This window comes from Peromyscus californicus, unplaced genomic scaffold (assembly GCF_007827085.1).
Source record: "Peromyscus californicus insignis strain IS unplaced genomic scaffold, ASM782708v3 Scaffold_19__1_contigs__length_69161282, whole genome shotgun sequence".
Classification (NCBI taxonomy): Eukaryota; Metazoa; Chordata; class Mammalia; order Rodentia; family Cricetidae; genus Peromyscus; species Peromyscus californicus.
The window spans coordinates 15,967,868-15,995,198 of record NW_026294491.1 but is presented as its reverse complement, the minus strand read 5'-3'; the positions used below and the strand labels follow the sequence as shown (position 1 = coordinate 15,995,198).

Genomic DNA, 27,331 nt, shown 5'->3' with positions numbered 1-27,331 from the left:
TGGAGACACCATCTGATCTATAATATATAGAGATTTGTATATGTGCACAAAGTCATATGTGTAATGTCTAACTGCATATGGATACATTCATACATGACCAAAACGGTCATCAATCCTCATCAGTTCTGGAGGGTATAGTTATATCTAGTACTATAACACACCATGTCTGGGATCTGTCACATCCCTAATGTTTTGTGTCTGCTCTGTTCATACATAACCTTAGTTCTACTTTCTTTTTAGACACATAACAAAGACCACACATATACATCTATGCTTCAAGAGTAAAGAGCTGCTTCAAGCCAAGCAGTCTAAAATAAAATGCTGAAAACAGAGCATACTTTCCAGTGGAGGTAAAGATCACAGTGTAACCAGGAGGAATGTGCAAGCCAGCAAAAACTGAGCTCAGTAGTTGGGCCAAACCATGATAGTCTACTTTAAAAATATGGAAACCCGAGAAAGTGGTTCTGTTACGACTGTTAGCTGTGGAACTCGGGGCCGGTCCTCCAAACGACGAGTCGCACAAATCCATCTCGTGTATTCAGTTTGGAAAGAAATGCGTACTCTGCACATTTGGATTTGGGAGCTTGAAAATGACTGAATCCTTTTTCCTGCTGTGAGCTTCTCAGCACTGAATGCAAATGCTATTACTGAGTCCCAGCTACCACAGGGGGCTGCCTTTAGGAAGGTGGACTTGCCGCAAGTCTCCAGAGGAAATACTCAGAGCTCGGGTTTCGTGGCAACCGTTCTTTCATCCTGACAAACTGTGGAATGTTCTCCTTCTTTTAAGCTATTAATGGGTGAGCTCTTCAAACCGCCTTTGACTTTTTAAACAGCTCTGTGGAATCAGAATTGACGGCCATCAACAGATGAGTGGATCGTGAAAATGTGGTACCTACACACAATGGGATTGTAGCTGGCTGTGAGGAAAAGTGAAATTTGCAGGAAAGCAAATGAAACTAGAAAATACTATAGTAAGTAAAGTAATCCAGGGTCAGAAAGACAAGTACCCATGTGATCTCATATGCAGGTCTAGCTTCTAATTTATATATATGTAAGTGTATATGTGAATGAGTTTGGACAGAGATCAGCAAACTAGAAAGGGGTCCAGGAGAGAGGGGAAGGCAGCTTTTACAGATGGGAGATGGGGGTGGGGGGGGGGTGATAGAACACAGAAAAGTAGAAAAGGGAATACAGGGGGCGAAGAGTACGAGGGATGGACAGTGTCAGAGTGCAAGAGAGATAGGAGAGGAGGATCCATCAAACTAAACACGCGTGAAGCTGATAGAAGAAAGCTTGGCGCTCTTTAAATGCTAATTTTAAAAATAACATTAAAATGTTTTCAAAGACCACGGAAGCATGCAAAGAATTTGCTAAGGCAAAAAAATCTGTTTTGTCTGAAAAAAAAAAAAACCCAATCAGGTTGTTTTGCTTTATTGTAGGGAAAACCATCGAATATAAAATTTATTATCTTAACTATTTAGGTGTGTAGTGCAGCGATGATTACGGTGTACACAGCGGTGCTCAGTAGGTGCACAGCACTGTTCAACAGAGCTCAGATGTTTCTTTAGACATTAAAACTCTGTAGTGATATTGTGTCCCCCAGTATATTGTGCATCCTAATAAACTTACCTGGGGTCAGAGAACAGAACAGCCACTAGATAGACATAGAGGCCAGAAAATGGTGGCACACACACCTTTAATCCTAGCATTCTAGTGGCAGAGATCCATCCAGATCTCTGTGAGTTCAAAGCCACACTGGAAACAGCCAGGCATGGTGACACACACTTTTAATCCCCGGAAGTGATGGCAGGAAGTAGAAAGGTATATAAGGTGTGAGGAGCAGGAACTAGAGGCCTGGTTTAGCTTTTAGGCTTTTGAGCAACAGTTCAGCTGAGATGCATTCAAATGCAGACTCAGAGGCTTCCAGTTTGAGGAAACGAGATCAGCTGAGGAACTGGCGAGGTGAGGTCAGCTGTGGCTGGTTCTGTCTCTCTGATCTTTCAGCATTCACTCCAATACCTGGCTCTGGGTTTGTTTTTATTAATAAGACCTTTTAAGATTCATACTACAAAACTCCCCTCCCAGGGGCTGCAGAGAAGGCTCAATAGTTAGGAGCAGGCCAGGCGGTGGTGGCGCACGCCTTTAATCCCAGCACTCGGGAGGCAGAGGCAGGCGGATCTCTGTGAGTTCAAGGCCAGCCTGGTCTACAGAGTGAGTTCCAGGACAGCCAAAGCTATACAGAGAAACCCTGTCTCAAAAAACCAATAAAAGATAGATAGATAGATAGATAGATAGATAGATAGATAGATAGATAGATAGATGACAGATAGATATACAGACAGACAGATAAATACAAGCATATATTGCTCTTTCAGAGGACTCCAGTTCATTTCTCAGCATTCACAGTGAACCACTAACTGGAACTCCAGTCTCAGGAGAACCAATACCCTCCCTGGTCTCTACGAGCCACCCACATGTAAAGCATACATTCACATGGGCACAAATACATAAAAAAACACAAAAATCCTTAAAAAACTTTATCCATTAAACAACTCTGTTTGCCTCAATGTGTGTATGTATATATACACATGTATATGTGTATGTGTAAATGTGCATATATATGTGTGTGTGAACTTGTGTGCATGTGTATTTGTGTTCACCAGAATTCACTAAATATAAAATCACCTCAGGTAATTTGTACTCCTTCCCTATCTAGATGCTTTCCAGTTTTGAGGCCTATATTCATTAGCAAACTGATGGTCATCATTATAGCATTTTCATACAGGGTATCTATTTCTTTTTCGTGCCTGACTGCTCTGGTGAAAACTTTTGATTCTATATAAAAGTACTGGGAGAGATAATCTTACATTGCTCCTGAACTTAGCGAAAAACGTAATTTTTTCACCACTGAATGTAACGTGGGCTATGGTCTCTCTCACCTGCTCTCCTTTGGGCCTTTCTCTCTCGTCTCGCTCACTTGCTGTGGGTTTTCACATGTGGTCTTTATTATATTTGGGTCATTCCTTCTATTTTTTGGTGTTTTTAATGTCTTATTGTGGTAGAAAACTCAGTTTTCTCAAATGCATTTTTTCTATACCAATTTAGACAATTGTGTGTTGTCTTTCAATGTGTTTTTAAAAACAGTATTATAGTGACTTTCCATATGTTGGAGCATTCCTACGTTTCAAGAATGAATCTTATGTGGTCCCATCATGTGATCTTTTCAATGTGTTGTTGAATTCCATCTGCCCATATTTTGTAGCAATATATACCAGGGACACTGGTTCACAGTTTTCCTGCAATATCATTGCTTGGTTCGGGGTCTCACAATGATGTTTTCTACCAGAGTAAGTTTGGAAATGTTTCTTTCTTGTTGATTTTTTGGATGAATTTGAGTGAGTATGAAGTCAACAGCAATTAAAATTTCTAGCAGCGTAACTCAGTGAAGCCAATTTGTCTTGGGGTTTTCTCTGTTGGGAAGTTTTTTTGTTTTTTGTTTTTTTTAATCCTAATTTAATCTCTTTATTAGATCTGTTCAAATGGTGTATTTTTCATAAATCTGCCTTGGCAGATTATAGATTTCTACAATCTTCAAGGTGCATGACTGTACAAAGTACCCTGTTATAACCTTTTTATTTCTGTGGCATCCATTGTAATGTCTCACCTCACGCTTCTGATTTTTCTGGTGGATTTTTTTTTTTTTGAAAGTAGCTAACACATTTTTTTTTTCATTTAACTGTCTTCAAAGAACAAAGTATTGATTGCTTTGATCTTTAGTTTTCTATTCTCTATTTCATTTGTTTATGCCCCCATCTTTCTTATTTCTTCTCACCAGCTTCAATTCAGGGTGGTTTGTTGTTGTTGATGTTGTTGTTGTTGATGTTGTTTTGAGTTGGGTTGGGTGTTTTTCTTTTTTTTGGTTTTGGGGTTTTTATTGTTGTTTGTGGTTATTTTGGCTGTTGTTGTTTTGGCTTGGTTTGGTTTTTTGGTGTGGCTGTTGCTTGCTTGGTTTTTCTTGGGGGGGGGGGGATTTTTTGCTTTTGTTTTTGTTGTCTTTTTCTTGCTCCCGGGCTGTCAGTCAGTCCACTGATTTGGTTCTCTGTTCTTTGTCAGTGTAGACAACACTAAAGTTCCCTCCTGCTGCCTTTCCTGGATCACAGACATTCCTGGTATATTGATTTTCACTTCAATTTTCCTCAAGATACCTTCTAATTTCCCTTGTGGTTTCTCATTGGAAACACTGGTCCTGCGGGAGGGTTTTGTTCTCTCCCATATACTTGTGGCTTTTTCAGCTTTTCTCACCCTATTGATTTCCAGTTTCATTCAACTGTAGTCAGAAAAGACAACTGTTAGGACCATCATCTCCTCGAGCCTGTTGAGAATAGTCCTGTGGCATACAACAGCATGCTCCATCCTGGAGAAAGCTCCTGCGTACTTGAGAAAAACCTATTGTAATGAGAGGATAACGCTTTCTGCACACCTCTCTGGTATAAATCATTGATTATGTTCAGGACTTTCACTTCCTTGTTCAACCTAAGTTACCAAACGTGAAGTACTGAAATCTCCTAACTCTTTATCTTGGACCACCTTGGCTGGCACATATGTGGCCCTCTCGTTCTCTTCTGTCATTGTCACTGTGGAATATCTTTTCTCATCCTTCCACTTTCAGTCTCTGGATATCCATTTATATATAAAGTGCATTGTCCATCGAGGCCAGAAGAGGGTGTCAGAGCACCCGGAACTAGAGTTACAGATGGCTGTGAGCTGCCATGTGGGTTGTAAGAACAGAACCTGGGTCCTCTCCAAGAGCAGCAAGTGCTCTTCACCACTGAGCAATGGCTACCTCTCCCCCAAGTGGCTTATAATGAGACAATTTTCCATTTCTATCTTGTTTTATTGCTAAATGCTAGATTTCTGATGTGATCAGATATGGTTTGCATAGATAATGCATTCCCCATGCTCCCGCACTAATAGCATCTTATTGTGGCAATCTTTTTATTTTGGCAATAATATGACTGCAAACAACATGTTCCTAAATTGTGAGTCCCTGGAAAAATAATACAAACTCTACAGATCTGTAGTAATACTGGGGGAGGTTTCAATTTCCAACATCAGCAAATTTAAAGTTAAAGCCCCTGGAGAGATGGGGAGATAGCTCAAGAGGATGGCCTGCAATGCCAACAAGAAGGCCTGAGATTAGATCCCCCAAACCCACATATACACCACTACTTGCAGCGGTTGCCAAGACAAAGATCTCTGAAGCTCAATAGCCAGCCTGTCAAGTCAATGAGCTCCAGGCTCACAGAGAGAGCCCGCTTCAAAATATAAGGTGGCAAGTGACTGAGGAAGACAGCCAACATAAACCTCTATGGACTCCATACACTGCACATTATATATACACACAGAGAGATGTGTGTAGCTAAAGTTTTCCTGCCTGGCCCACAGTCAGGACAAATCTCTCTCACCTGCCAGTCCCACAGCCACTCAAACCCGACCAAGCAAAAACAGAGACTTACATTGGTTACAAACTGTATGGCCATGGCAGGCTTCTTGCTAACTGTTCTTACAGCTTAAATTAATCCATTTCTATAAATCTATACCTTACCACATGGCTAGTGGCTTACCAGCATCTTCACATGCTGTTTCTCATCGTGGTGGCTGGCAGTGTCTCTCTGACTCAGCCTTCCACTTCCCAGCTTTATTCTCCTCCTTGTCCCGCCTACACTTCCTGCCTAGCCAATGGCCAATCAGTGTTTTATTTATTGACTAATCAGCAACACATTTGACATACAGACCATCCCACAGCACTTCCCCCTTTTTTTTTCAAAAAGGAAGGTTTTAACCTTAACAAAGTAAAATTACATATAATTTGGGAACTTGGGCGTAGCTTCTCTTACTACTTCCTGCTGGAGGGGGGCGCTGTATCTTATGGGGACACAAAGAATATTTTAGGATTATGGAGTAGTCCATGAGGGTGTATTGTCTGAGCCAGTTGCCTTCAAACCATTCTGGATGTTGGGTCATCTGGGCCATGGTGTCATCGGAGACCTTTCAGGGGGTCTTGGCTGGTCAAACCTGATGTATCTTAATCTGGAACAAATCCATAGCCTCTGGCTTTCTGTGGGAACAAAAGAGACTCTTTTCCAAAGCAACATATCCTTACATCCAAATTTTGAAGTCAAGGTATCTTTAAAGTATACATATTGGTTTAACTCAGTTTCCTTTACAATCAAATATTTCTCTGCAGTTAAGAATCCCAAAGACAACACAATCCAGATTCTCTGTGTAATATTCATGTTTACGTGGCTTATTTTTTATATTAATTTTACTGTCTCTTTAAAGACTTTATATATCACCTTTTGTCTCTTTCAAGCCTACGTATCTTTTACACACATTTTAAACTATTACATCTGAATCTGTCTTATTGTGAATTTATTGCTTTAAGCTGCAGCAGCTGTGACTGCTGGCTCTGCCCACCTCAGCTTCCCAACATGGTGGTAGTACATTTTCCACCAGCTCTGGGAGCTATCGTGGGTCTATGCTTTTATCCAAGCAGCGTGTAGCCCAGAAACCTCTTTTTTGTTTGTTTTGTACTAGAAAAGGCTAAATCCACCAAGGAGCTTAATGTGCCATTTGCAGAGGCCTCATTCCTGCCAAACTGCAGGTTGAGCGCGTACACCAGAAACCCACAAGTAGCTCAAACCGGCAGCTGCCGCTCATTTGAGAGAGACAATTAGGAAGCTGTTTTTAGCTCTGTTTTAGAATCTTTTTTTTTAGTTTTTAGGTGGAAACTCTTGCCCCACGTTGGACGCCAAATGTAGATGTAACCAACCTTCTTATTAAATAAGAAACACAGAACCAATGCAAAGAAGAAAGCCAAGAGGTCAGAGCTATGAGCTAAAACCTTACCCTTCCTCCTGCGGTGGTCCTACCTCTCCGAACCAGAGCTACCCCTGTGTTAAAGTCTTTATATAGAGTTCCTGTTCTGCCTTCTCATTGGTTGTAAACCCAACCACATGACTGCCTCCTCACAGCCTGTCTGTATAGGCCTCCAGGTTTTCCATGATTGGTATTGATTAAAGGCATGTGTATCCAATAATGGTTGTATCCCTAAACACACAGAGACTTACCCAGTTCTGCCTACCAAGTGCTGGGATTACAAGAGTACGCCACCACTGCCCTGCTTTCCTATGGCTTGCTAATAGCTCTGACCCCCAGGCAACTTTATTTATTAACATAAAAATAACATTTTAATACAAATAAAATATCACCATAGGTGTGTATATATCACATTCACACACACACACACACACACACACACACACACACACAGATGTATATATCACATGCACATACACACACAACACACACACACACACACACACACACACACACACACACACACACACACATACACACACACACACATGGCAGGAGGGGGCCAAACAGACTGCTCTGTGATTAAGAGCACTGGCTGCTCTTCCAGAGGACCTGGGTTTGATTTCCAGCCCCAACATGGCAGCTGGCAATTGTCTATAACTCCAGTTCAAGGAGATCCAATGCATTCTTCTGGCTCCCACAGGCATTGCACACACAGCACACAGACATCTATGCGGACAAAACATTCACACACATAAAACTTTTAAAACTTAACAAATAAGTAAAAATAGAATTTTAGAAACCTGTGGTGATGTATTGTGTCCCCCAATATACTGTGTCTCCCAATAAAATTTGCCTGGAGATCAGAGTAAAAGCCAGCCACTGTATAGAAGTCAGACAATTGGAGCACACACCTTTAATCCTATCACTTGGCAGGCAGGGATCTGTCTGGATCTCTGTGAGTTCAAGGCCACACTGGGAACAGAGCCAGGCATAGTGGCACACGGCTTAAATTCCAACACTAGTTAACCATGGAGGTCTGGAGGTCTGTACAGACAGACAGGAAGTGACAGAGCTGGGCAGGAAGAGGAAGTGATGTAGCTGGACAGAGAGAGCAAATCAGATAGCAGAACAGCAAGGCATATAGTCATGGGTAGACAGGAAGTATCTCACTTTTGGAAGACGCAGCGTTGGTGAGGTGAGGTTAGCTATGGCAGTTCCTATTCCTCTGATCTCTCTCAGGCTTTAACCTCAATTTCTGGCTCCGAGTTTTTTTATTAATAAGACCGTTTAGCAATTCATCTTACAGAAACCTGTACTAAAACAGACATTTCTTTATATGACTATTTCTGCCCCACTCAAGCCAAACAAATTTTCTAACTTTTTTCTAATTAAATCACTATAATCAACCAGTTAATAAGAAGGATCCTGCCAGATTATTGGCCTTGCTTTAAATGGCACTCTTAACCACAGCAACAACAAAATCTCAGAACACAATGAAAGGGACCAGCTGAGAAAAGAGCACAGCATACAGCAGTGGTCTTCTGTGATGGCGGAAGGAAACAGAACACAGGTCTCAATGATTCATTAAAACCATTCTGAAAGCAGCTGAGATCTGGACATACAGGTGTCCTTATGCCACATAATAATGCCAGACTATTAGCCACCAGACACAAACCCTGTCACAGGAAACTTGATAACTTGGCTGACTGGCGGAAAAGAAGGAAAATGTGACGAGAAGATGCAACGTGGAGGAGCTCCCTCTCCGCTGTCCTGGAGCACAGTGTGTCAACACCGACGGGTGCCAAGTACCATTGACTCCGATTACTACAGAAAGCCTGAAAGGAGCTGCCAGGCAACCCACAGGATTCTGGGTACTGCCACTCTGACTGCCCAGAGGCCAGGAAAGAGGGTGTATGGTTTTGCTCTGTTCCAAGCACTGGATCTTCCAATGCCAAAACACTACAGCTATCCTCCTGGGAGAGGTGCACGCAGAGGCCAATTCCTACCGACACCACCACCCATGAAGCCCACTGATGGAGTGAGAGCCCAGAGCGCCCACTCAGCCTCAAACCAGACAGAGATCCAAAGGACGGGCGGGTCTGTAGTGGGCACTGTGCAAAAGACTTGGAATACAGGAGCTTAGAGGAGTTTTGAAGGGGCTTCCCAACCATAACCCCGAGAGTCTGCCCAAAGCAAAATGTCAATGGCAAGAGTGAGCCATGAACTCGGATCTGACTGCTGGCCAGCACTGTACTAAGAGAAGTGGGTTATTTCTTTCCACCTCAAAAAGACTCGGCTAACCAACATAAAAGACTTCTCATTTTTCAGAGTGGATGGAATATGTCATCCAACAGGTTTTAAAATTACGTGTATGATCGCCAGGGTGGTGCCTGCCTGTAATCCTAGCTCTTGAGAAACTAAGGCAAGAAGATCAAAAGTTCAAAGCCAGTCAGTGCAACTAAAAAGAAATAAAATTTAAATCCTATTTAAATATGGATATGTGTTAGTCTAACTACAAGATGGTCCGATGCTTACAATTAGTTACAGTTTTTTTATCCGGTTTGACAACTTTTTTTTGGTTTTTTTTTTTTGTTTTTTTTTTTTTTTTTGGTTTTTCGAGACAGGGTTTCTCTGTGTAGCTTTGCGCCTTTCCTGGAACTCTCTTTGGAGACCAGGCTGGCCTCGAACTTACAGAGATCCGCCTGGCTCTGCCTCCCGAGTGCTGGGATTAAAGGCGTGCGCCACCACCGCCCGGCCGGTTTGACAACTTTTAATTTAGCGCCAGCCCAGATGAGATATATGTATGAATTACCCAGCATTCCCTTCACTTGAGTTGACTTTGCATGTCCTCATTCAAAAGGCCACGTCACTGGCAGTGCAATGCTCTCTACACTCCCTCAGCTGAGCAGGGCAGACTACCTTGTGTGTAGACAACACCTCTGTCTTCTTTTAAAGACAGCTGTCAAGTACCTCTTAAAGCCAAGTACAAGGCCCTCATTTAACGTTCCATTCCATGAGGTTAATGTTAGCTCCACTCGCCCAAAATGGGACAGTTTTTAATTCAAACCCACCGTGGGTCAGTTACTTTGTATACACAGTCCAGCTATTTCACAGCGCTGGACTAAATGCTGGAGTAAAATAGAAGATGAATTTGAAAAACACAGACCATTCACAGGGCACCAATTGTGAGTCAGCTTTATAAACAATATTGTGTAATCCTCACCACAGCCCTGAAGAGAGGCATTATTATCCCTGGTTCACAAAGAAGGAAGAGACAATTTAACCAAAGACAGAAGTAGGCAGAGCCTTTGGCCCTACATTCCCACTGAGATTCTCACCCATACCCGGGTCCACTACCGAGATCCTCTGCATTTTCACAGGACTCAAAATGTGCCTCGCCCCATGGGGAAGGTGGCATGCCATCTTGAACTCAGATGTGATGTTTCTCTGCCCCACATGGGAGTCTGGACTCTCCAACAACCCTTGAGGATAGTCTTGTCCAGATTTCTTCACTCAGAATTCCAAAAAGACAGCAGAGTTTCAAATTTAAATAATTTACAGGGTTCGTTTGTTTATGAAAATGTGTATCCCAGGATCACTCGTGTCTCCTGGACTGCTAATGAGGGCTGAGTACTCAGGCCTAGAGGTATAGTTAATGACTACACAGGCCTAGAGCACAAGGACCATGCCTTACATACAGTAAACACTCAGGAAGAGCTGCCCCTCTTTCAAGGTTACCCCCTTCAGCATCACGCACTTCAAAACTTTTGCCTCACAATATAGTTCCCCCAAAACTATGAAATAATCATGGTCACTCCAACTTGGTCTATAATCAAAATATGATGATTTTGTTAACAAATCATGTTCTTTCATAAAATTGTATTTCTAAAACCTATTTAGAAATACAACAAACAAGTAGCTAAAAGATTAGGTTGAAAGGATGGGTGAGAAGTGGCAACCATGACTCTAATAAGAAAAACTACAAAAACTACACAAACAACCCATAAACATATTCAAGTCGGGAAGTGAAGACAGCCCTTAGGACAAAGACATTGCTTGTAATATATTTCTCTTCTAAAAGCTCTCTTCGAAAGGTTGGGGGTTTATCTCTGTGGTAGAAAGTGCCTGCCATATACAAGGCCCTGGATTTGATTCCTATTACCACTTCCACCACCACCACCACCACCACCACCACCACCACCATCATCATCACCACCACCACCACCATCACCACCACCACCACCACCACCACCACCATCACCACCACCACCACCACCACCACCACCACCACCACCACAACAACAAAAAACGTTTTCTTCACATTGCTTTTTAAATTTCTAGAATAAAAAGCATTTTGCTTGTTGTACTCGGTGTATGTGTGTCTGCGTCTGTTTGTGCACGTGCAGGAGAGAGCGTAAGTGTGCATGTGTGTGCCCCTGACAGTCATCCAACCAACCTCAGCTGTCATTCCCCCGGCGCCATCTTCTTTATTTTTTGAGATCTCTCACTGGCTTGGAACTCGCCAAATAGATGAGGCTAACTGGCCAGAGAGCCCCACAGATCCACCTGCCGCTTCCCCTCCATCCCCAAGACTATCAGTGCGTGCCACCACCACATCCAGCTAGGTTTTGTGGGTGGTGGGGATCAAGCTCAGACCCTACAAACACTTTAATGGCCGAGCCACTTCCCCAAACCCCCTGTACCTGGAGGCTTTTCTGCATCTTACCCAATCCCGCAGCCGCTTATAAAATAATCACTCAGAGGCTTACATTAATTATAAATGTTTGGCTGATGGCTCAGGCTTATTACTAACTAGCTCTTACAACTTAAATTAGCCCATTTTTATTAATTTATGCTCCTTGGGAGGCTGGATGGCATCTGCCCAACTTCACCCTTCTTTTTCCCTGTATTGAGTTTGGCTTTCCCACCTAGCTATATTCTGCCCTGCCATAGGCCAAAGAAAGTTTATTCATCAACCAATAAGAGCAATACATATTGGCAGTGTACAGAAGGACATCCGACTTCACCCCCCACACACTCAAAAAAATACGTTTTTAAAACTATTTTATAAAATACTTAGTAGCTATTATATCAACTCACTAAAAATGCATTTTAAAAAAAAACCTCAATGCATTCTGAATCACATTACAGGAATGCAGACAAGCTCCCTCTTCACAGGATGGTAAACAGCTGTGCATGCTCCTTCCAAGTCCCTCCAAGAAGCCACTGTACACAGCCCACACAAACTACACTCCTAGACGCAACGCTTTCAAGATGGCCTCATAAGGAGGCAGAAATGCCAGCTCCCAGGGTCGCAGGGAACCCCAGAAGACAAGACTCTCAAAAACCTCTGGAAGTATTTCACCATCTTGACCACCTACTAATGTTTCTCAAAGTTTGGCCCTGGGACCACCTACATTAGCCTCATACTCAATGCTTTCAAAACACAGATCATTGACTCAGGCCCTTTGCCTCACCCCCACCTCCCAGACATGAAGAATCTGGACTCTGAGCGAGGATGAAAGTTTGCTTTTTAAAACAGACTCGGGATTTTGATGTATACATATTTTTAAGAAATACTGATTCAAGACATGCTGGTCAGATAAGGCGAACATTGCTTAAATTTTTCAGTGATAAAAACCAAACACCCCTCACTCTGCACTGACCATCCTGCTGCCCTTCTAACATCCCCCAGCTGCCGTTTCAAACAAGCCAGGCCTGTCAGGATCACCAGTCCAAGAGGTAGGTCGCCTATGAACCTGCTTCTCTTCTTCCTAAACTAAAAATTCTTCTAGAAAAAAAAATTGAAACATTGATCAAAAGCCAATGTGTGTGGCATATGCTTGTAACCCCAGCACTTAGGAGGCTGAGGCAGGAGGATGGTGAGTGTGAAGCCACCCTGGGTTCATAATGAAAGTCTATGAAAAATAAAGGGAGAATGCAAGGGGGGACAAAAAGACCCATCACACTGTGCCTCAAAATTTTACTAATAATATTTCTGTCACTACTAGGATAACAGAGGATTCACACAAGGTTTTTAGGCAAAGCATGTCTGGAGCTGAACACTCAATACTACCTCATCTTGGTTCCTGCCTCACCCTGGCGCTATCCATATTTCACACACAGGATTTCTAATCCTCAAAATGTAGAAGAGGCTCTGTCCCCACTTTAGAGATCAACATACCAAGACTTAAAGAAGTAACTCACTTGAGTCAGGCCACAGAGCCAGGATCTGAACCCTGGTGAGTGAACAACAACATAATTAGGCTCTTTCCACTGTGGAACTGTTATAAGCATTGTGACATTTCAACAAAGTCTGGTAAATCAAGGGAATCATAATTTATAATTTATATATATAATTACTAATAATAATAATTTCATACATCTGAAATTATGTCCTTCTAGAACCTCAAAAAGAAAAATGCTCATAATAAAACCTCAAAGAGGAAAGAGAGTGAGGATGGTCTTACTGTAGAATTTAAGTCACACAGGGTAGGATCCATAGTTAGCTCAGGTCCATCTGTTCCCAGTGGTGAACAATAAAGGTGACATACAGCAGCAGGAACTTCATATAGTTTTAAAAATATGTGATGTATGGGCATATGTTTTGAAGATCAGGAAAAGGTTTCCAAAATAAAATCATTGGTGACTGACGAATTTTAGACCCAGTAGTGGATGGAATTAGTGTGTTTGTTTTGTATATCTATCTACACTTTTCAAGAATTCTATAATAAGCTTGTGTTTGCTTTTAAAATCAAGGGATAATACAGTGGGTAGTTTTCAAATCCTCTGATTTAGTACCTCCCTACAAGCAATGTCACTAGGCTCCAGATCAAGTCAATGTACAGAGTCATGGGTGATGTCTTTTCCACGTCACAAAAACCACCATTTACTTAGAATGCAAATGTTGTCTCTCTGGGAGCCAGCCTCATAAATGAGAACAGGATTTAATACTTATCACAAATGAATGTGATCGGCACCTACCACTATCAAGGGGTTAGAAGGTAGGAAAAGGTTGTGTAAACAGGGTCGAGGACTGGTTCAGTGGGTAAAAGCACTTGCTCTTCAAGCGTAAGGACTTAAAGTCTGAATCCCCACAACTTATACATGTACACACACACACACACACACACACACACACACACACACACACACACACTAAATGTAATTTTAGAAGTTTAAAACAAAAAGGTATAAAAATGTGTAAATGTGCAGTGTACTCAGAGCATTCCCACTGATGGATGGTCTCACACATCTTGGACCTTGTGCTAAATGCTAACACACCAAAGGACTAACTAAGCGTTAAATGAGCTGGCACTTAGAGCCTCACAGCTAGAGTCACTTGCCAAATATCCCCACACACTGAGAAAGCCTTTATAAGTCGGTATGAGTGTGCCTCATCCCCTACAGCGCACTAAGTAGTCTACGTAAAAGACTATACATGGTCACTCTCATCATGTACATTTTTTTTTTTTTTTGGTTTTTTGAGACACGGTTTCTCTGTGTAGCTTTGGCGCCTTCCCTGGAACTCACTCTGTAGCCCAGGCTGGCCTCGAACTCATAGAGATTCTCCTGCCTCTGCCTCCTGTGTGCTGGGGTTAAAGGCATGTGCCACCACCACCCAGCCATCATGTGCATTCTTATATGAGAACTCTATTAATAGAGTAAATGCCATAAATCAGATGTGCCAACTGGCACACTGTATTAGCTCATTCTGCGAAACTTCAAACTGCAAAATATGGCACAAACATGATGCTCATCCTATCTAACTACCTCAGAATGATTTCATCTTCTGAGCAGGATCTGGCTTCGTTGGCCAGACTCTGCTAGACTGACTAGTTTACGAGATGGGGAAAGGGGGGAATTAGGAACTATATTCCAAAAGAAAGAGGATGGCTAGAAGGAAAGAAGATACAGTAGTACACAATAAAATGAATATTTGTACATATCAGGTCATCTTTTTATTTAAAAAAAAAAAGAAAGAAAACACTGGAGACAAAATGATGGCGATACAAATGAGCGTTTCAGGAACTGGGGAACACTTATCAGGGAGGTCGTGTGTTCAGAATCTGCAAATTCGGGGCTCCATCTTCAGCACTATGAAAAGGCCACTTTCGGGACTCAGGGGCCCCGGGTCATCTGGTTGAAGGATCGGGAAGAAGAGAACATCTCTGAAAGACAGAAGCATCTTCCCTGTGTGATGCTTGTTTTATGCCTGCATTACTCTGAGTACATCACCAAGAACTCCAGTCTTGGAGCTACAAATGCTGCCTAGAAACCCCGTCCCAGGGAACCTCTGGTTTTTCCCAGGATTGCATCTGTGCTTCGCCCACAGCTAGGAGACGTGAACCGACCGACTCAGCGCCCACTCTGACACCATGCTTGTCTGCCTACATCATCCACAGAAGGTAGAAAAGAAGACACACTCCCCAAGACTCCCAAAGAAACAATGAACTTTCAGTATTCTCTGTCCCACGTAAAGGTGGGACTTTGCCTGCATGAATCTCAGACGCATCTGTTACGGGCCACAATACTGCATAAAACAAAGCAAAGGCCACAGGCTGAACCGGTGATGCCCTGGAACAGGACGGATGCTGAGCTCCTCGATGTCCTTGCTCATCTACTGAGGCCTGGACCACATAACTCCACCTTGTGTAAACCAACGTTCAGGTTTTTCTTTTTTTTCCTCTTGGTGGCAGCCAAATACATTCCTGCCTGCAAAAGTCATTGATATAAGGAACTCTCATGCTTGAACGTATTAATGATCAACTTGACCAGAAACCCCCACATCTTCACAGAGACAAGACTTACTGAGTGTATACTCATTGCTGGAAGGGCTTGTCCTATGCCCTTTGGTGAAGGGGGCATCTTCCCAGGCCTCTTCAAGTTGCTAAGACAGCGCCCTAGTCTAGGGATGGGCTGAGAGAAGCACCTGAGCTCTTCACTGCAAGCTACAGGGCCTCTGAAGTCATTTTCAACATTAGGGAACATTTTAGCTTTGCCTTTGTGCTCTGCTCTCTGGCTGAATTACAATCATCCTATCTAACTTCCTGATTTTATTCAAGGAGGATTTTTCACTACAAAATAAATCAAATACCCCCACCAAAAAAAAAATCACATGCATTTTTTTTTAATTAAGAGACCTAGCAGTGCTTGGGGTCTTGTGTTTTGAATTTTCAGTTTTTTATGTGTGTTTTGCCTGGATGTATGTATATGCATGCATGTATGTATATGCACCATATGAGTGCAGTGCCCGAGGAGGCCAGAAGAGGTCATCAGATACCCTGGAGATGGAGTTAATAAGCTGTTGTGAGTCATCACGTGGGTGCTGGGAACTGAACCTGAGTCCTCTTCAAGAGCAGCAAGCACTCTTAACTGCTGAGCCATCTCTCCAGCCCCCATGTTTGGAACTCTCTATCCATCACAGGGGACAGTGATATTGCTGCTGTCACTGCACTGACATCTCCAAGTGCCATGTGCCCAACCCTACAGCATTCTATACACAGCTCACTGTGCTTCCATCTCCCTATAACAAGATCATTTTTTTTAAAGATTGATTTTACATGTATCCATGTGTCTGTGAGAGTACATACTTGCGGAGGGCAGAGAGGGCATCGGATCCCCTGGAACTGGAGTTACAAGGTGTTGTGCGCTGCCCAACAAGGGTGCTAGGAACCAAACCCAGGTCCTCCACAAGAGCAGCGTTGAACCTCTGCCCTCTCCCTCTCACCTGCAGCCCCCCCCCCCTTTTCCAGCACTCTAAGATGAGACCATCCATCCCTGCCCCTTCTGCACAGATGAGAAAATGGATCGTGCCCAGGCACAGTATTTTCTTGTGAAAAACGCCCTTTCCACACACTGATGAGAGGCTCAAGAACAGAGCATTTCTAGCAGAAGAGGGGTTGATAGTCCTTAAAGAGGCACAGAGAGAATGGGAAGGCTTTCAGAGAATGAAAACTACTCAAAGCAAGGGCAAATGCCATCCAAGAGGCTCAGAAGACCTCTACCTCCTCAGCCCCATCCGTCAAGAGATTGACGCAGTTGTACACACCACTACCTAGGGCTCAGCTACTCGCCACCCTGCAAGCTACCAGGGGGCCAACGATAATCTTAAAATAGCTGTGAGGTTCATTATATTTCTTCTCTAATGCTGGACTCTCATTCTTAATATACGAATACATACTCTACTACTATATATATTGTGACATATTGTGACTTAAAATGAATATTGTTTCTGTAATTCATTCAACATTTCCTCTGCAGAGAGAACTGAGATATCTATATCATTTTACATGTATTTTTTAAATTTATGTGTATGCCTGTGTAAGTAAGTATATGCCACCTGTGGTGGGGTTAGTCACAGAAACCAGAAGAGGGATTCTGATACTCTGGAGCTGGCAATTGTGTTACAGGCAGTTGTGAGCTGCCAGATGTAGGTGGGTACAGAACTCAGGTCCTCTGGAAGAGCAGCAAGTGTTCTTAACCCTGGACCCATTTCTCCAGCCCCTACTGTGATACTTTTTATGCACCTTTTTTCCTCTTAATTGTTACAACCGCTTCAAGGCTTCATAACTGTTACTAACGATGCTTTTTAGAAAGATAGCCTCAGGTAACATAATGGCAACGGACAAATCTTGATCTGGCCCAAAGCCCTGTGTACATGCCCACTGTCCTTCATAAAGCTATTTGATCTGTTAATATTTGTTAGCCTTGATCAAGCACTAGCTAGAAAGCTCTGTTCACTTAAGCTTTCCTCTTTAAGTTCACTTCTGGAACTTCCTCATCGTCTCGTACTTTTGCTTCGTGTTTCTTCCACCTCCCCAACAATAGCTAAGAAAGAAACAATACCTAGTCACCAAACCATGTGGTAAAGTTTGCCAAGTTAGAGCAATGACACAAGGCAGCCACGGTGCCAACCTGCCCTGGCAGCCAGGTCTCCTGCTCGGGCAGTAAGCGATCCCAGTTTGTTCCAGCACGGTGAAAGCCCTGCGTGGTTCCTGAAGTCTTCCCTATCCTAGAGGGAAAGCTCAGGAGATGTCAATCTCCTTTATAAGTCACGCCCATATCCCCCATTCCTTTACTTCTCTGCTGAAACTGCTCAGGACTCAACCTTGAAAATGTTTACGCTTCTCAACTGTATGTGGGGGAATTCTCAGTCTGAGTTAAACACATATGTTTTGTGATGACAAAAAGGAAGTATTCGTACAGGGATCCCATCTTTGCTACTGTTCTCCGGCCAATGCCACCACTGTATCCCAGGTACTCCTGACTACTCCCCATCTCTTTCGGAGCAACCCTCCTTTTCGCAAAGTATAACTCACTCAACTGACTTAAATGAATCAACAGCGTGACTCCTGGTGAAGTCTACCAAAATGCTGAGGGCTAGCTATGGAAGAAACAGAACATGATGTTTCCTTACCACTAAAAAAAGCTGGACATGGCATGCATCCCAAGGCTGAGAATGCTCGTGAAAAAAAAAAACAAAAAAAACCACTAAACTCAAAAGTAAATTCCAGTATTAAAAAAAAAAAATTGACCAGGAAGATCGATAATTGTCATCAAGATACCAACCAAAATGCCAGACATTCTTTATGGCTATCTCAAAGTATTTGTTTTTTAAAAGGAAGGGGGGAAAAAGTAGTAATTTTCCCTATATTTTGGTCTAGTGGTTTTTATGTACATCAATTAGACTCCATGATCATGCAAGAACGGTATTTTATTTCTTTGACTGCTAGCCTACTACCCATTTTAACCTCAGTGAATTTTTGGTCCATTGCGTAGAAGACTCTCTCTACTAATAAAAATGTGACCTATTAAAGATTAACTTGCCCCCAGGACAGTCTCTCTAAAAACAAATTCCAGGCATTATAATCACCAATTTACACTCTGAAGACTTGAAGGCCCACAACCTTGCTTACCCTGTTTTAAAATGGAAAATCCCATATACTTTTTAAGGGTATTGTGAAAAGAAAAAAAATGGCAAATCACAAATTCACAATCACCAGAAATACAAACAAATGCAACCTTTCCCTACATGACCCTTTCCAATGGAAAAGTTTCCACCTAAAAATGCCTCTTTTGTGGTTTTTTTTTGGGGGGGGCAGACTTGGGGTTTTATCTGTTTTACTTTTACAACTCTGAATTTGCAAATGCTGTCTTTTCCCAACTATATATGTTACAAACTAGTACACACTTGAAATGAGTTGGACCCGTGAGGGAATGCTGCATTATTCAGCTCCTGGTACGTACCACCACTACATGCAGCAAGTCTTGCTGAATGCAAGTCTGAGAAACTCTGGGCTCATACCTGCTAACTGCATAAAGCAATTAAACACAGCATCACCTTTGGTTCACCAAATGTGGTGGTTCTGTGCACTGTGTGGGTAGGAGTAATAAAATGCTATAGTGCACTGTGCGCTAGGTTCTATTCTCAACTGACTTCAAGGCTTACTTTGCCAACCAGGTAATGTATCTGTACGTAACTCTGGAAAATGAATCGAAGAACTTTTCAATCACTAAGTGGATAATTCATTATGTATAGGTTGATAAAGGCTAACTGCTAAACATCTGACCACTTAAAAGGAATTTAGGCCTTCAGATGTTAGAATGGCATACCTAAAAGATACATAAACACTTCAGGTTTTCAAAATGTCCTACCCATATTTTATTGAATTCAAAATGAAAATTCACTGAAAAAGAAATCCCCAGGGAGAATTCAGATTTTACAACTAGACTTTCCAGAAACTGGCATCCATGTCCATGTTTGTGGAGGGTACCAATTAAGGATGATACCACCCTGTTCTTCCGAGTAATAGCTCATCCTGTTTCCAACTCAAGTTAAGAGCAAGTTGGAAAGTGGTTAAACGATGGGTCTGGGATCTTAAGGTTCAAAAACAAACAATCTTACAATATTTCTGCAACATAATTGTAACATTTTGTTTGCTCCTCCAAAACTAGGCAAAATTGTGGAACTAATAAGAAAGCATCACAAATGAAAATTACTGAAATGTAACCCAGCTTCAATTTTCAAATCCATTACTTTCTTACAAAGTTACATAATTTAAGGGAGAACAAGCCCGAGACATGACATTCGGAATGTTTATCAATACAAATAAGCAAAAAAGAGAGAGTTCTCAGCCCTTCCAGAAATGCCTGCCAAGCACTCCTGATACTTATTTCCACTAAGTTATTGTTTGGGAAAACATGTTGTTCTCTCTTAAAATAACCCTCTTAATTGTTCTGAAAAGCCACTGCATTTCCAGAGAGGAATAACTCGCTTCCATACTGCGATACATTGACTGATAAAGTCAAAATAAGTCACACAGACGGCCATAAAGTCGAGTCTGTAGACCTCCAAGTTTTCTGAGATGAAGGATGGGAGCTACCGAATCCTCATCACTCTCCCTTCCTGAGACCAGGGACCAGTTCTCAAGTCTTCAGAAATAATGCTCACTCGGCTACCTCATCTCTTGACTTCGGATGTGGGAGGTGAGCCCCACAGGTGACCACAGGTAGGCTGGTAATGAAAATTTTTAAAGGTCAAAATGACCTTGGACGTGTTAGCATTCCCTGTAATCCTAACGCGATAAATCAGAATTTGCTTCCAATCACACATCCAGTGTGAAGAATTTTTTTTTTTTCTGGGAAAGTCCCAGAAACTCTAGAGTTAAAAAATAAAACTTAAAAAAAAAATTTCTCCAAATTATGAAAGACAAAGTTAGACTCCCACAGCTGCAAGGGAGAAGTTTCTGAACTGAATGTAACTCAAGCTGTCTTTTAGGAGCCCGGCTCCCCTGACACATGTTACCCTCGCACTGCCAGGACACGGATCCCCACGCCTGGGTGACTTGCTTCTCCAGCCCGAGCCTCCAGCGTGGGGGCGGGGGCTCGCAGCTGAAAGCTTGACATCTGCAGCTTTTCCAGGCGACCAGACCAGGCCCTAGCTGGAGGAAGCGGATACTGACGAGGGGAGGGAAAAGACGCGGCAGGGGTAACCGGGACTCCTGGCTACGAGAAGCCGGGCAGAGTCACTCACGCTGGGCGGTCCCGGCGCGTGGGGATGCCACGGCCCAGATGTCCCAGCTGCAGCTGGCATCTCCGAAGTACGAATGGCAACTTAGGGGGCGGCAGGACAAACTCGGGCCTCTAGCTCCTCCGATCCGGCGAACTGGCAGTGGGGGGTTGGGGGGGACCAGTCCCGTGCGCGGACCGGGCGCGTCGTGGGCCCTTAAGAGGAGATCGGGAGCAGGAGCATGCCTACCTTGGAGCATGGCCTCGAGTTTCTTCCTGTCCACGCGGAAGCGCTCCTCGCTCCACTCGGGACTGTGCAGGGGCGCCGCGGCCACCAGATCGTCCTCGGAGCCGGCCACCGGCGAGTCGGTGCTGCGCTCGCTGTTGGAGCCCGGATCCGACTGCGCCGCCAGGTAGCCCGGCTCGCCCTGCGCGGCCATGGTGCGAGCGGCGCTCGGGCTGCCCCGCCGCCCCGGCCCGGGCCGCTCTGGCTCCGCGCGCCGCGGCGCTAGCTCGTGCCCCCTCCGTCGCCGCCGCCGCCGCCGCCGCCGCCGTGGCCGCGGGAAGCCCTGCGCATCCCCGCCTCGGGCGCCGCCCCCGCCCCACCGCGCCGAGCTGCGCCCCGGCCCGCGCCCCCGCCTGCAGCGCCCGCTCCAAGCGCAGAGCGCAGCCCGCGCCTCCGGCCGCCGCCGGCCCCGCCGCCTCGCGCGCTCATTGGCCGGCCCGGCCCACGGGGAGCGACGGGCGGGAGCCATCGGCCCGCGCCCTCTCACACGCACCACGTCCACACGCCGCGCGGCGCCGCCCCGAAAGCCTGCCCCTCGCGCGGACCCTCGGGCTCTCGGACACCGTGGCCAAGTTCAAGCCCGGCGCTCCCCGGGTGCCCGGCCGGCGCCTTCGTCACTGACTGCCACTTTTCTGTGCTTTCGCGTAGAGTCCATCTCTCTCCAAACTCCCAAATTCCTATGTCCTCCTGCAAGGCCAAGTTCAAGCCCAAAGTTCCCGCGTGCCCGCCAGGCACACAAGCTTGCTTATCCACATCTGCATCACTTTCTATCACTTTTCTGCCCCTACACCTGGATTTCATCCCTCTCCATACTCAAGAGTACTCCAAACTTAGACTCGGCCAAGTTCAAGCCCAGGGTGACCCTACAGTGCTCCAGGGGTGCACGCGAAAGTCCACTCCTATCTACACACGCACGGGACACCCTGAGTATGTCCCACAAGTGTGAATGGTAATAGTAAAAATGGGAGGTCTGGGGCAGGAAGGATCAATGCCCAACTTTCGCAAACATCAGAGTAGACCTGACTCATGGGCACCCAACCCTTCCAATCCAAAGAACCCTTTACCTTGCCAAAGCAAGAGCAGCGCACAGATGGGCGGCAAAAGGAGACCTCTCCTCCAGATTCTTTGTGATTTTCAAGGAAGAGGTAGAGATGGGGAGATGTGCCCTTCTCTGACTTTGTTCAGTTCTGCCTTTGTTGACACTAAGTTTCACCACCTGAAGCATCTATCCCTACCGGAGATCAGAGATGACTACCTCGTCCTCCTACGGCTCTTCTCAGTCCTCGCCGCCCATAGACGAAGACCTGCAATTGATCCGGACTTGCCAACCAGCCCACGCACACACTGCTCTCAAAGCTCAGTGTGGAGCTCAGAGGGACGAGGCCCTGGTATGAACTTAGAACTGTCCTCCACAGTCACATAGATTCACACTGCCTTTCACTGAATAACCAAAAGCACAAGAATACCTTTTCTTCTTGGGAGGAAGGTGAAGATTGGCAGAATGTCGCTGAGTTACAGAGAGAAGCAGTCGGCTTACATGTGGGGCGAGCCATATGGTTCACCTGGGTCCACAGATAGTCTTATAATGTGCTTAAGGAAAATCAGAACTCTTAGCAGAGGAACAGGTAAAGTGGCTCAGAGAGTCACAACACTTTCTGCCAAGTGTGACAACCTGAGTTAGAGCCACAGGACACACACACACACACACACACACACACACACACACACACACACACATAGTGGAAGGAGAGACTCAACTCAGGCAAGTTTCCTTTGACCAACACAAAAGCACACTGGAACATTCACTCACACCCATGCACAAATAAGTAAGGAGATGGAATTTTTAAAAATCAGGAGCTGGAGAGATGGCTCAGTAGTTAAAGAGTACTTGCTGCACTTCCAGAGGACCAGGGTTCCATTCCCAGCACTCACCTCTCATGGCTCACAACTGCCTATCACTCAAGCTCAGAGATATCTGATGCCCTCTTCTGGCTTCTTCTGGCACATGCACTCAAGGACATGTATACACACACACACACACACACACACACACACACACACACACACACACATGTAATTTTTAAATTCTTCCAGGATCCACACCTACTTGGCTGAGCTGAAGCATCAGTGTGACTTACAGATGAGGAATCATGTGGAAGTGACTTGATTAAGGACACACTGAAGCAGAGAAAGGAGCAAGACTCAAACCTGCTTCTCCACCTCATACGTTATCCCTACACCTCCTGCCCAGGGTGACTTCCTCTGACCCAAGACCAGATAGCCCCCGCTCAGCTGCTCCCTGCCAACATGTGTCCTCTGTTCTTCTGGTTGCCATTAGTGATTCCTCGGCAAAGCATAGTTACCACCAACAGGGTCTATTTGGCAGCATCCCACAGCCTCCCATCGGGGTATTTACCCTCTTTCTGGGAGTAAATACTCAGGGGAACCTTGCTGTGTTCTCGGTACTCTGTTAGGCTTGAAGAACAGTGAGCAAAGAAAGACACAATCCTGGCATTCTTGAGACTGGCCTTTTGGGGAGAAGGGTAGGGTGCTACCACAAGATAAAAAAAAAATGTAGAAAGTAGTCCTTCTATCAGTGATTCTCAACTTCCCTAATGCTGCGACCTTTTAATACAGTTCCTCCTGTAGTGGTGACCCAAAACATAAGATTATTTTTGTTGCTACTTCATCACTGTCATAATTTTGCTACTGTTATGAACTGCAATGTAAATGTTTTTGGAGAGAGAGAGAGAGGTTTGCCTAAGGGGTCATGACCCCTGGGTTGAGAACCACTGCCCTATGGCAACCATTGTGAAAGGGGGCTCAAGACATGAGAAAACCTACAATGGACTAATAAGGTTCAAAGAGGTCACTGATGCTTATCAAAAGACTAACTCAGGAATTCACCTGTTCCAGAAAAAAAAAAATTACTCAGACAGGAGAGAGGAGGGAAGAGTCATCCCTGCAAAATATGATATGATCATAATAGCATCCCTGAAATTAGCCTTTACCATTATCTGCATTTTAGGATTGAGGAAACTGAGGCACAAGAGCAAAGGGGCCAGCCCTGCAGGTGCTAGACACTGAGCAGAAAGCTGCTGTGAGCTCTCGGATCAACACAGAAACTCACTGGAGAAGGAGGTGGCATGCGTCCCTCTGTTCCTGCAACAAGGACTAGGCTAGCAGGGCCAGGACAGGAAAGGGAGGAATTGGATATGCTGAGACAGGAGGGTCAAGTAAAAGGTGAGGTATGGGCACAATACACCACAATCTGCCCAGTCGGGGGAGTTATCTTCATTCTCAGAACAAAAGGGAAGCACACAAACGCTTTAGGTAAAAAGTGGTGTGGTTAAACTTGAGCATTAAAGAGATGTCAGTATAGTTTAGAGAACAGACTACAGGGCTTCAGGGATAGAGAAGTTGAACTAATGTAAAGTTGAACTACCCAGGAAACTTAGATCATCGATGCTAATGGCGTCAAGAGGAGGCACATGGAGAGACATGAGAGGATTTGTGGGAAGTTATTTCCATGGTGTCATCAATTACACTAACGGTGGATGAGACACGGGACGACAGGGAAGGACACGTCTACAGGGTTATGACTGACACAGAGAAAGACTGGCACTGTAAACTGAGTAAGAGATTTACTGGGAGATTTCTGTGCTGGAGGGATGATCACAACATCAACCCCAACATAATGAGGATGAGGTGTCATTGAGAACCCTAAGACAAGATGTCAAATAAACATTTGGATGTAACAGTGTAGACTTCAGTGCTGGGCTCACTGAGAGAAAAATATGATCTTTGCCTATGTGCAATCATTCCAGTGATCTACAGGAACAGGGCTTAGCGGGTGGACAAGAAGGAAAAATAAAACACGTTCAGGAAATAGTCTTGTAAGCATTCTGGCATGGGTTCGTCACATATAGGACAGCGAACACGAGAGAAAATAGAGAAAAGGGGGAAAGCCCAGGCCAAGGTCTGTGGTGTCAGCTCAGGAGAAAGATGGTTTCTCAAATGAGAACACAATCATGTCTGTGCAGTATGGGGAGGCTGGCATGCTTTTTCCGAGGAGTCATTGGGACTTTAGAAGTAGACGGCAGAGGGATGGTTGAGAGTGGCCACAGACAATGAAGTGAGGAGGAAGGCTTTGGGAGATTTCTCACTGAGGATGGAAGCGGAACCCCTGAGGATAGTGGATAGAAAGCAAAGACTATGGTCCGTTGGTTGGTGTTGGGAGATTGGCTTCGCAGTTTCTGAATTGAGTATATTTTAAATGCCTGGGGAAAATGCAGTTCCCAGATAATAACCAATCAAAAACGGACAGTCTTGATACCTCAGGGCATTGAGACCATCTGGTAAAATGACTACAAGAGACAAGCAGAATGTTGTGACAAATAGAAACAGTTCCTCTGTTAACCCCCAGGTCAACTGTTAGGTTCCATCTTTCCTACACGAGGAATTCCTGTATCTCCTGGCTTCTATTTTCCTATGACAGTTAAGTGTCAAAGTAATCTGATAAGAATTTGGGGAAATGAGAGCTCTCACCACTCGGGAAAGTAAAGGTCTGGTTTTGCTTTTTGAGAAAACGTTGGGATTTGTGTGCAGGTGCACAGGTATGTACATGTGGGTGGAAAGCCAGATGGACAGCCGGTGTCATTCCTCAGGAACCTTCCATATTGGTTTCTGAGACATAGTCTCTCATTGGCCCGTGGCCTGCCAAGTAGGATAAGCTGGCTGGCCAGGGAGCCCTAGAGTTCCGCCTGTCTCTGCTTCCCCAGAGCTGGGAATACAGGCATGTTCCTCACCTGGATTTTCTATGTGGGTGCTGGGAATAGAACTTAGGTACCCATGCTTGTGCGGCAAGCACCTTACCAACTGATCCATTACCCGAGCTCTTGCAAACTTTAAAAATAGTGTTTGCTTCTGCGAAAGGCTGCGCTGGCCTAGGTTATTCAATTCAAATGGATGCTCGCAACCTCTGATTGCTTCAGGATGCTTGTCCCAAGATTTTCTCCAAATACACACTGTATAGACACAAAGAAAATTCATCAAATATACACACAGCATCAGGGACTAGAAGGCAATGGAGCAATGCCTATTGGGAAATCATTTCAAAAGCAAAACTACCAACTCAATACAAATCTAGAATTTATTCTTAAAATAGGAGAAATATGGATGGATGGATGGATGGATGGATGGATGGATGGATGGATGGATAGGTAGAATTTTTATTATACTCTAAGATAGCTACTGAAGAATGCATAGTGCCCCAAGTAAGAGAATGAAGCAAGAGGCAGAAAAAAACACAGAACATGGAGCCCGAATGATCTAGTACACGGATGTAGAGGAATGACTCAAGATAACAGTGCAAGAGGAACCTGAGCTGGAATAAGTCATACATCTCAAGAGTCCAATTTCTTCTGGATAAAATTGAGTTCTTGAAGTACAGGGACACTCAAAGGCATTTAAGACACCTGGTGAAGATGCTGATATTATTGATTCACAAGCAAATGTGAGGTATACATAAACCCGATTATTCAGTCCAAGCACAGCAAGGTATCATTCAGGGATACCAAAGTTCTTGGTATAAGCAACATAGCTGAGCCATAGCTTGTGTCCTGTGGATATAACGATGTCAACTATGAATACTGATCTACCCTAAATTATGTTATGGCTACACTAGGAATTTGGAATGTTGAGAAGTGTCTGTGGTGGGTGGGGGCAGTGAGGGAGAAAACAGTGCTTTTACCAAAAAAAGAAAAAGACAAAAAAGATCACTCCTGAGGAATTGACATAAATTGTGAATCAAGCTCTTAGAAAATGGAGAATCAGCCATCTTTGCATGCTATCCAAAGCTACATGAGTGGAAATAGAGTCAATCTAAAAGTTTTAGAAGTAGCTACCTGTAGAAAGCGTGAAATGGAGGGAAAACACGCATTTCAGGTTTGTATTTCAGGTTGTTTAAGTCATATGGATGTGTTACTTTCATTTTTGGAAAAGCAAAGCAACATATTCTTACTATATCATCATGGAAATGAAAAAAAAATGTAAACAACAGAACCAAGAATTCCAGGGAGCCATGCTCTTTCCATAAAACTTGAACCACACTTGAAACCACACTTCTTGTTTTCCTGAGCCCATGGCTTTGGT

The 27,331-nt window shown here is 44.2% G+C and overlaps 1 protein-coding gene across 3 annotated transcripts in view; it reads right to left on the bottom strand.

The window, feature by feature from the left end:
• The window catches only part of Bicc1 (BicC family RNA binding protein 1), a 240,550-nt gene extending 219,166 nt beyond the window's left edge, over positions 1-21,384 (bottom strand). For all 3 annotated transcript variants that reach the window (XM_052744733.1, XM_052744734.1, XM_052744735.1), the window contains exon 1: positions 21,143-21,384. In XM_052744733.1, coding sequence (XP_052600693.1) covers positions 21,143-21,332 — 190 coding nt within the window. In that variant the 5' untranslated portion in view covers positions 21,333-21,384. The remainder of the gene's footprint in view (positions 1-21,142) is intronic.
• Positions 21,385-27,331: the final 5,947 nt, after the last annotated feature.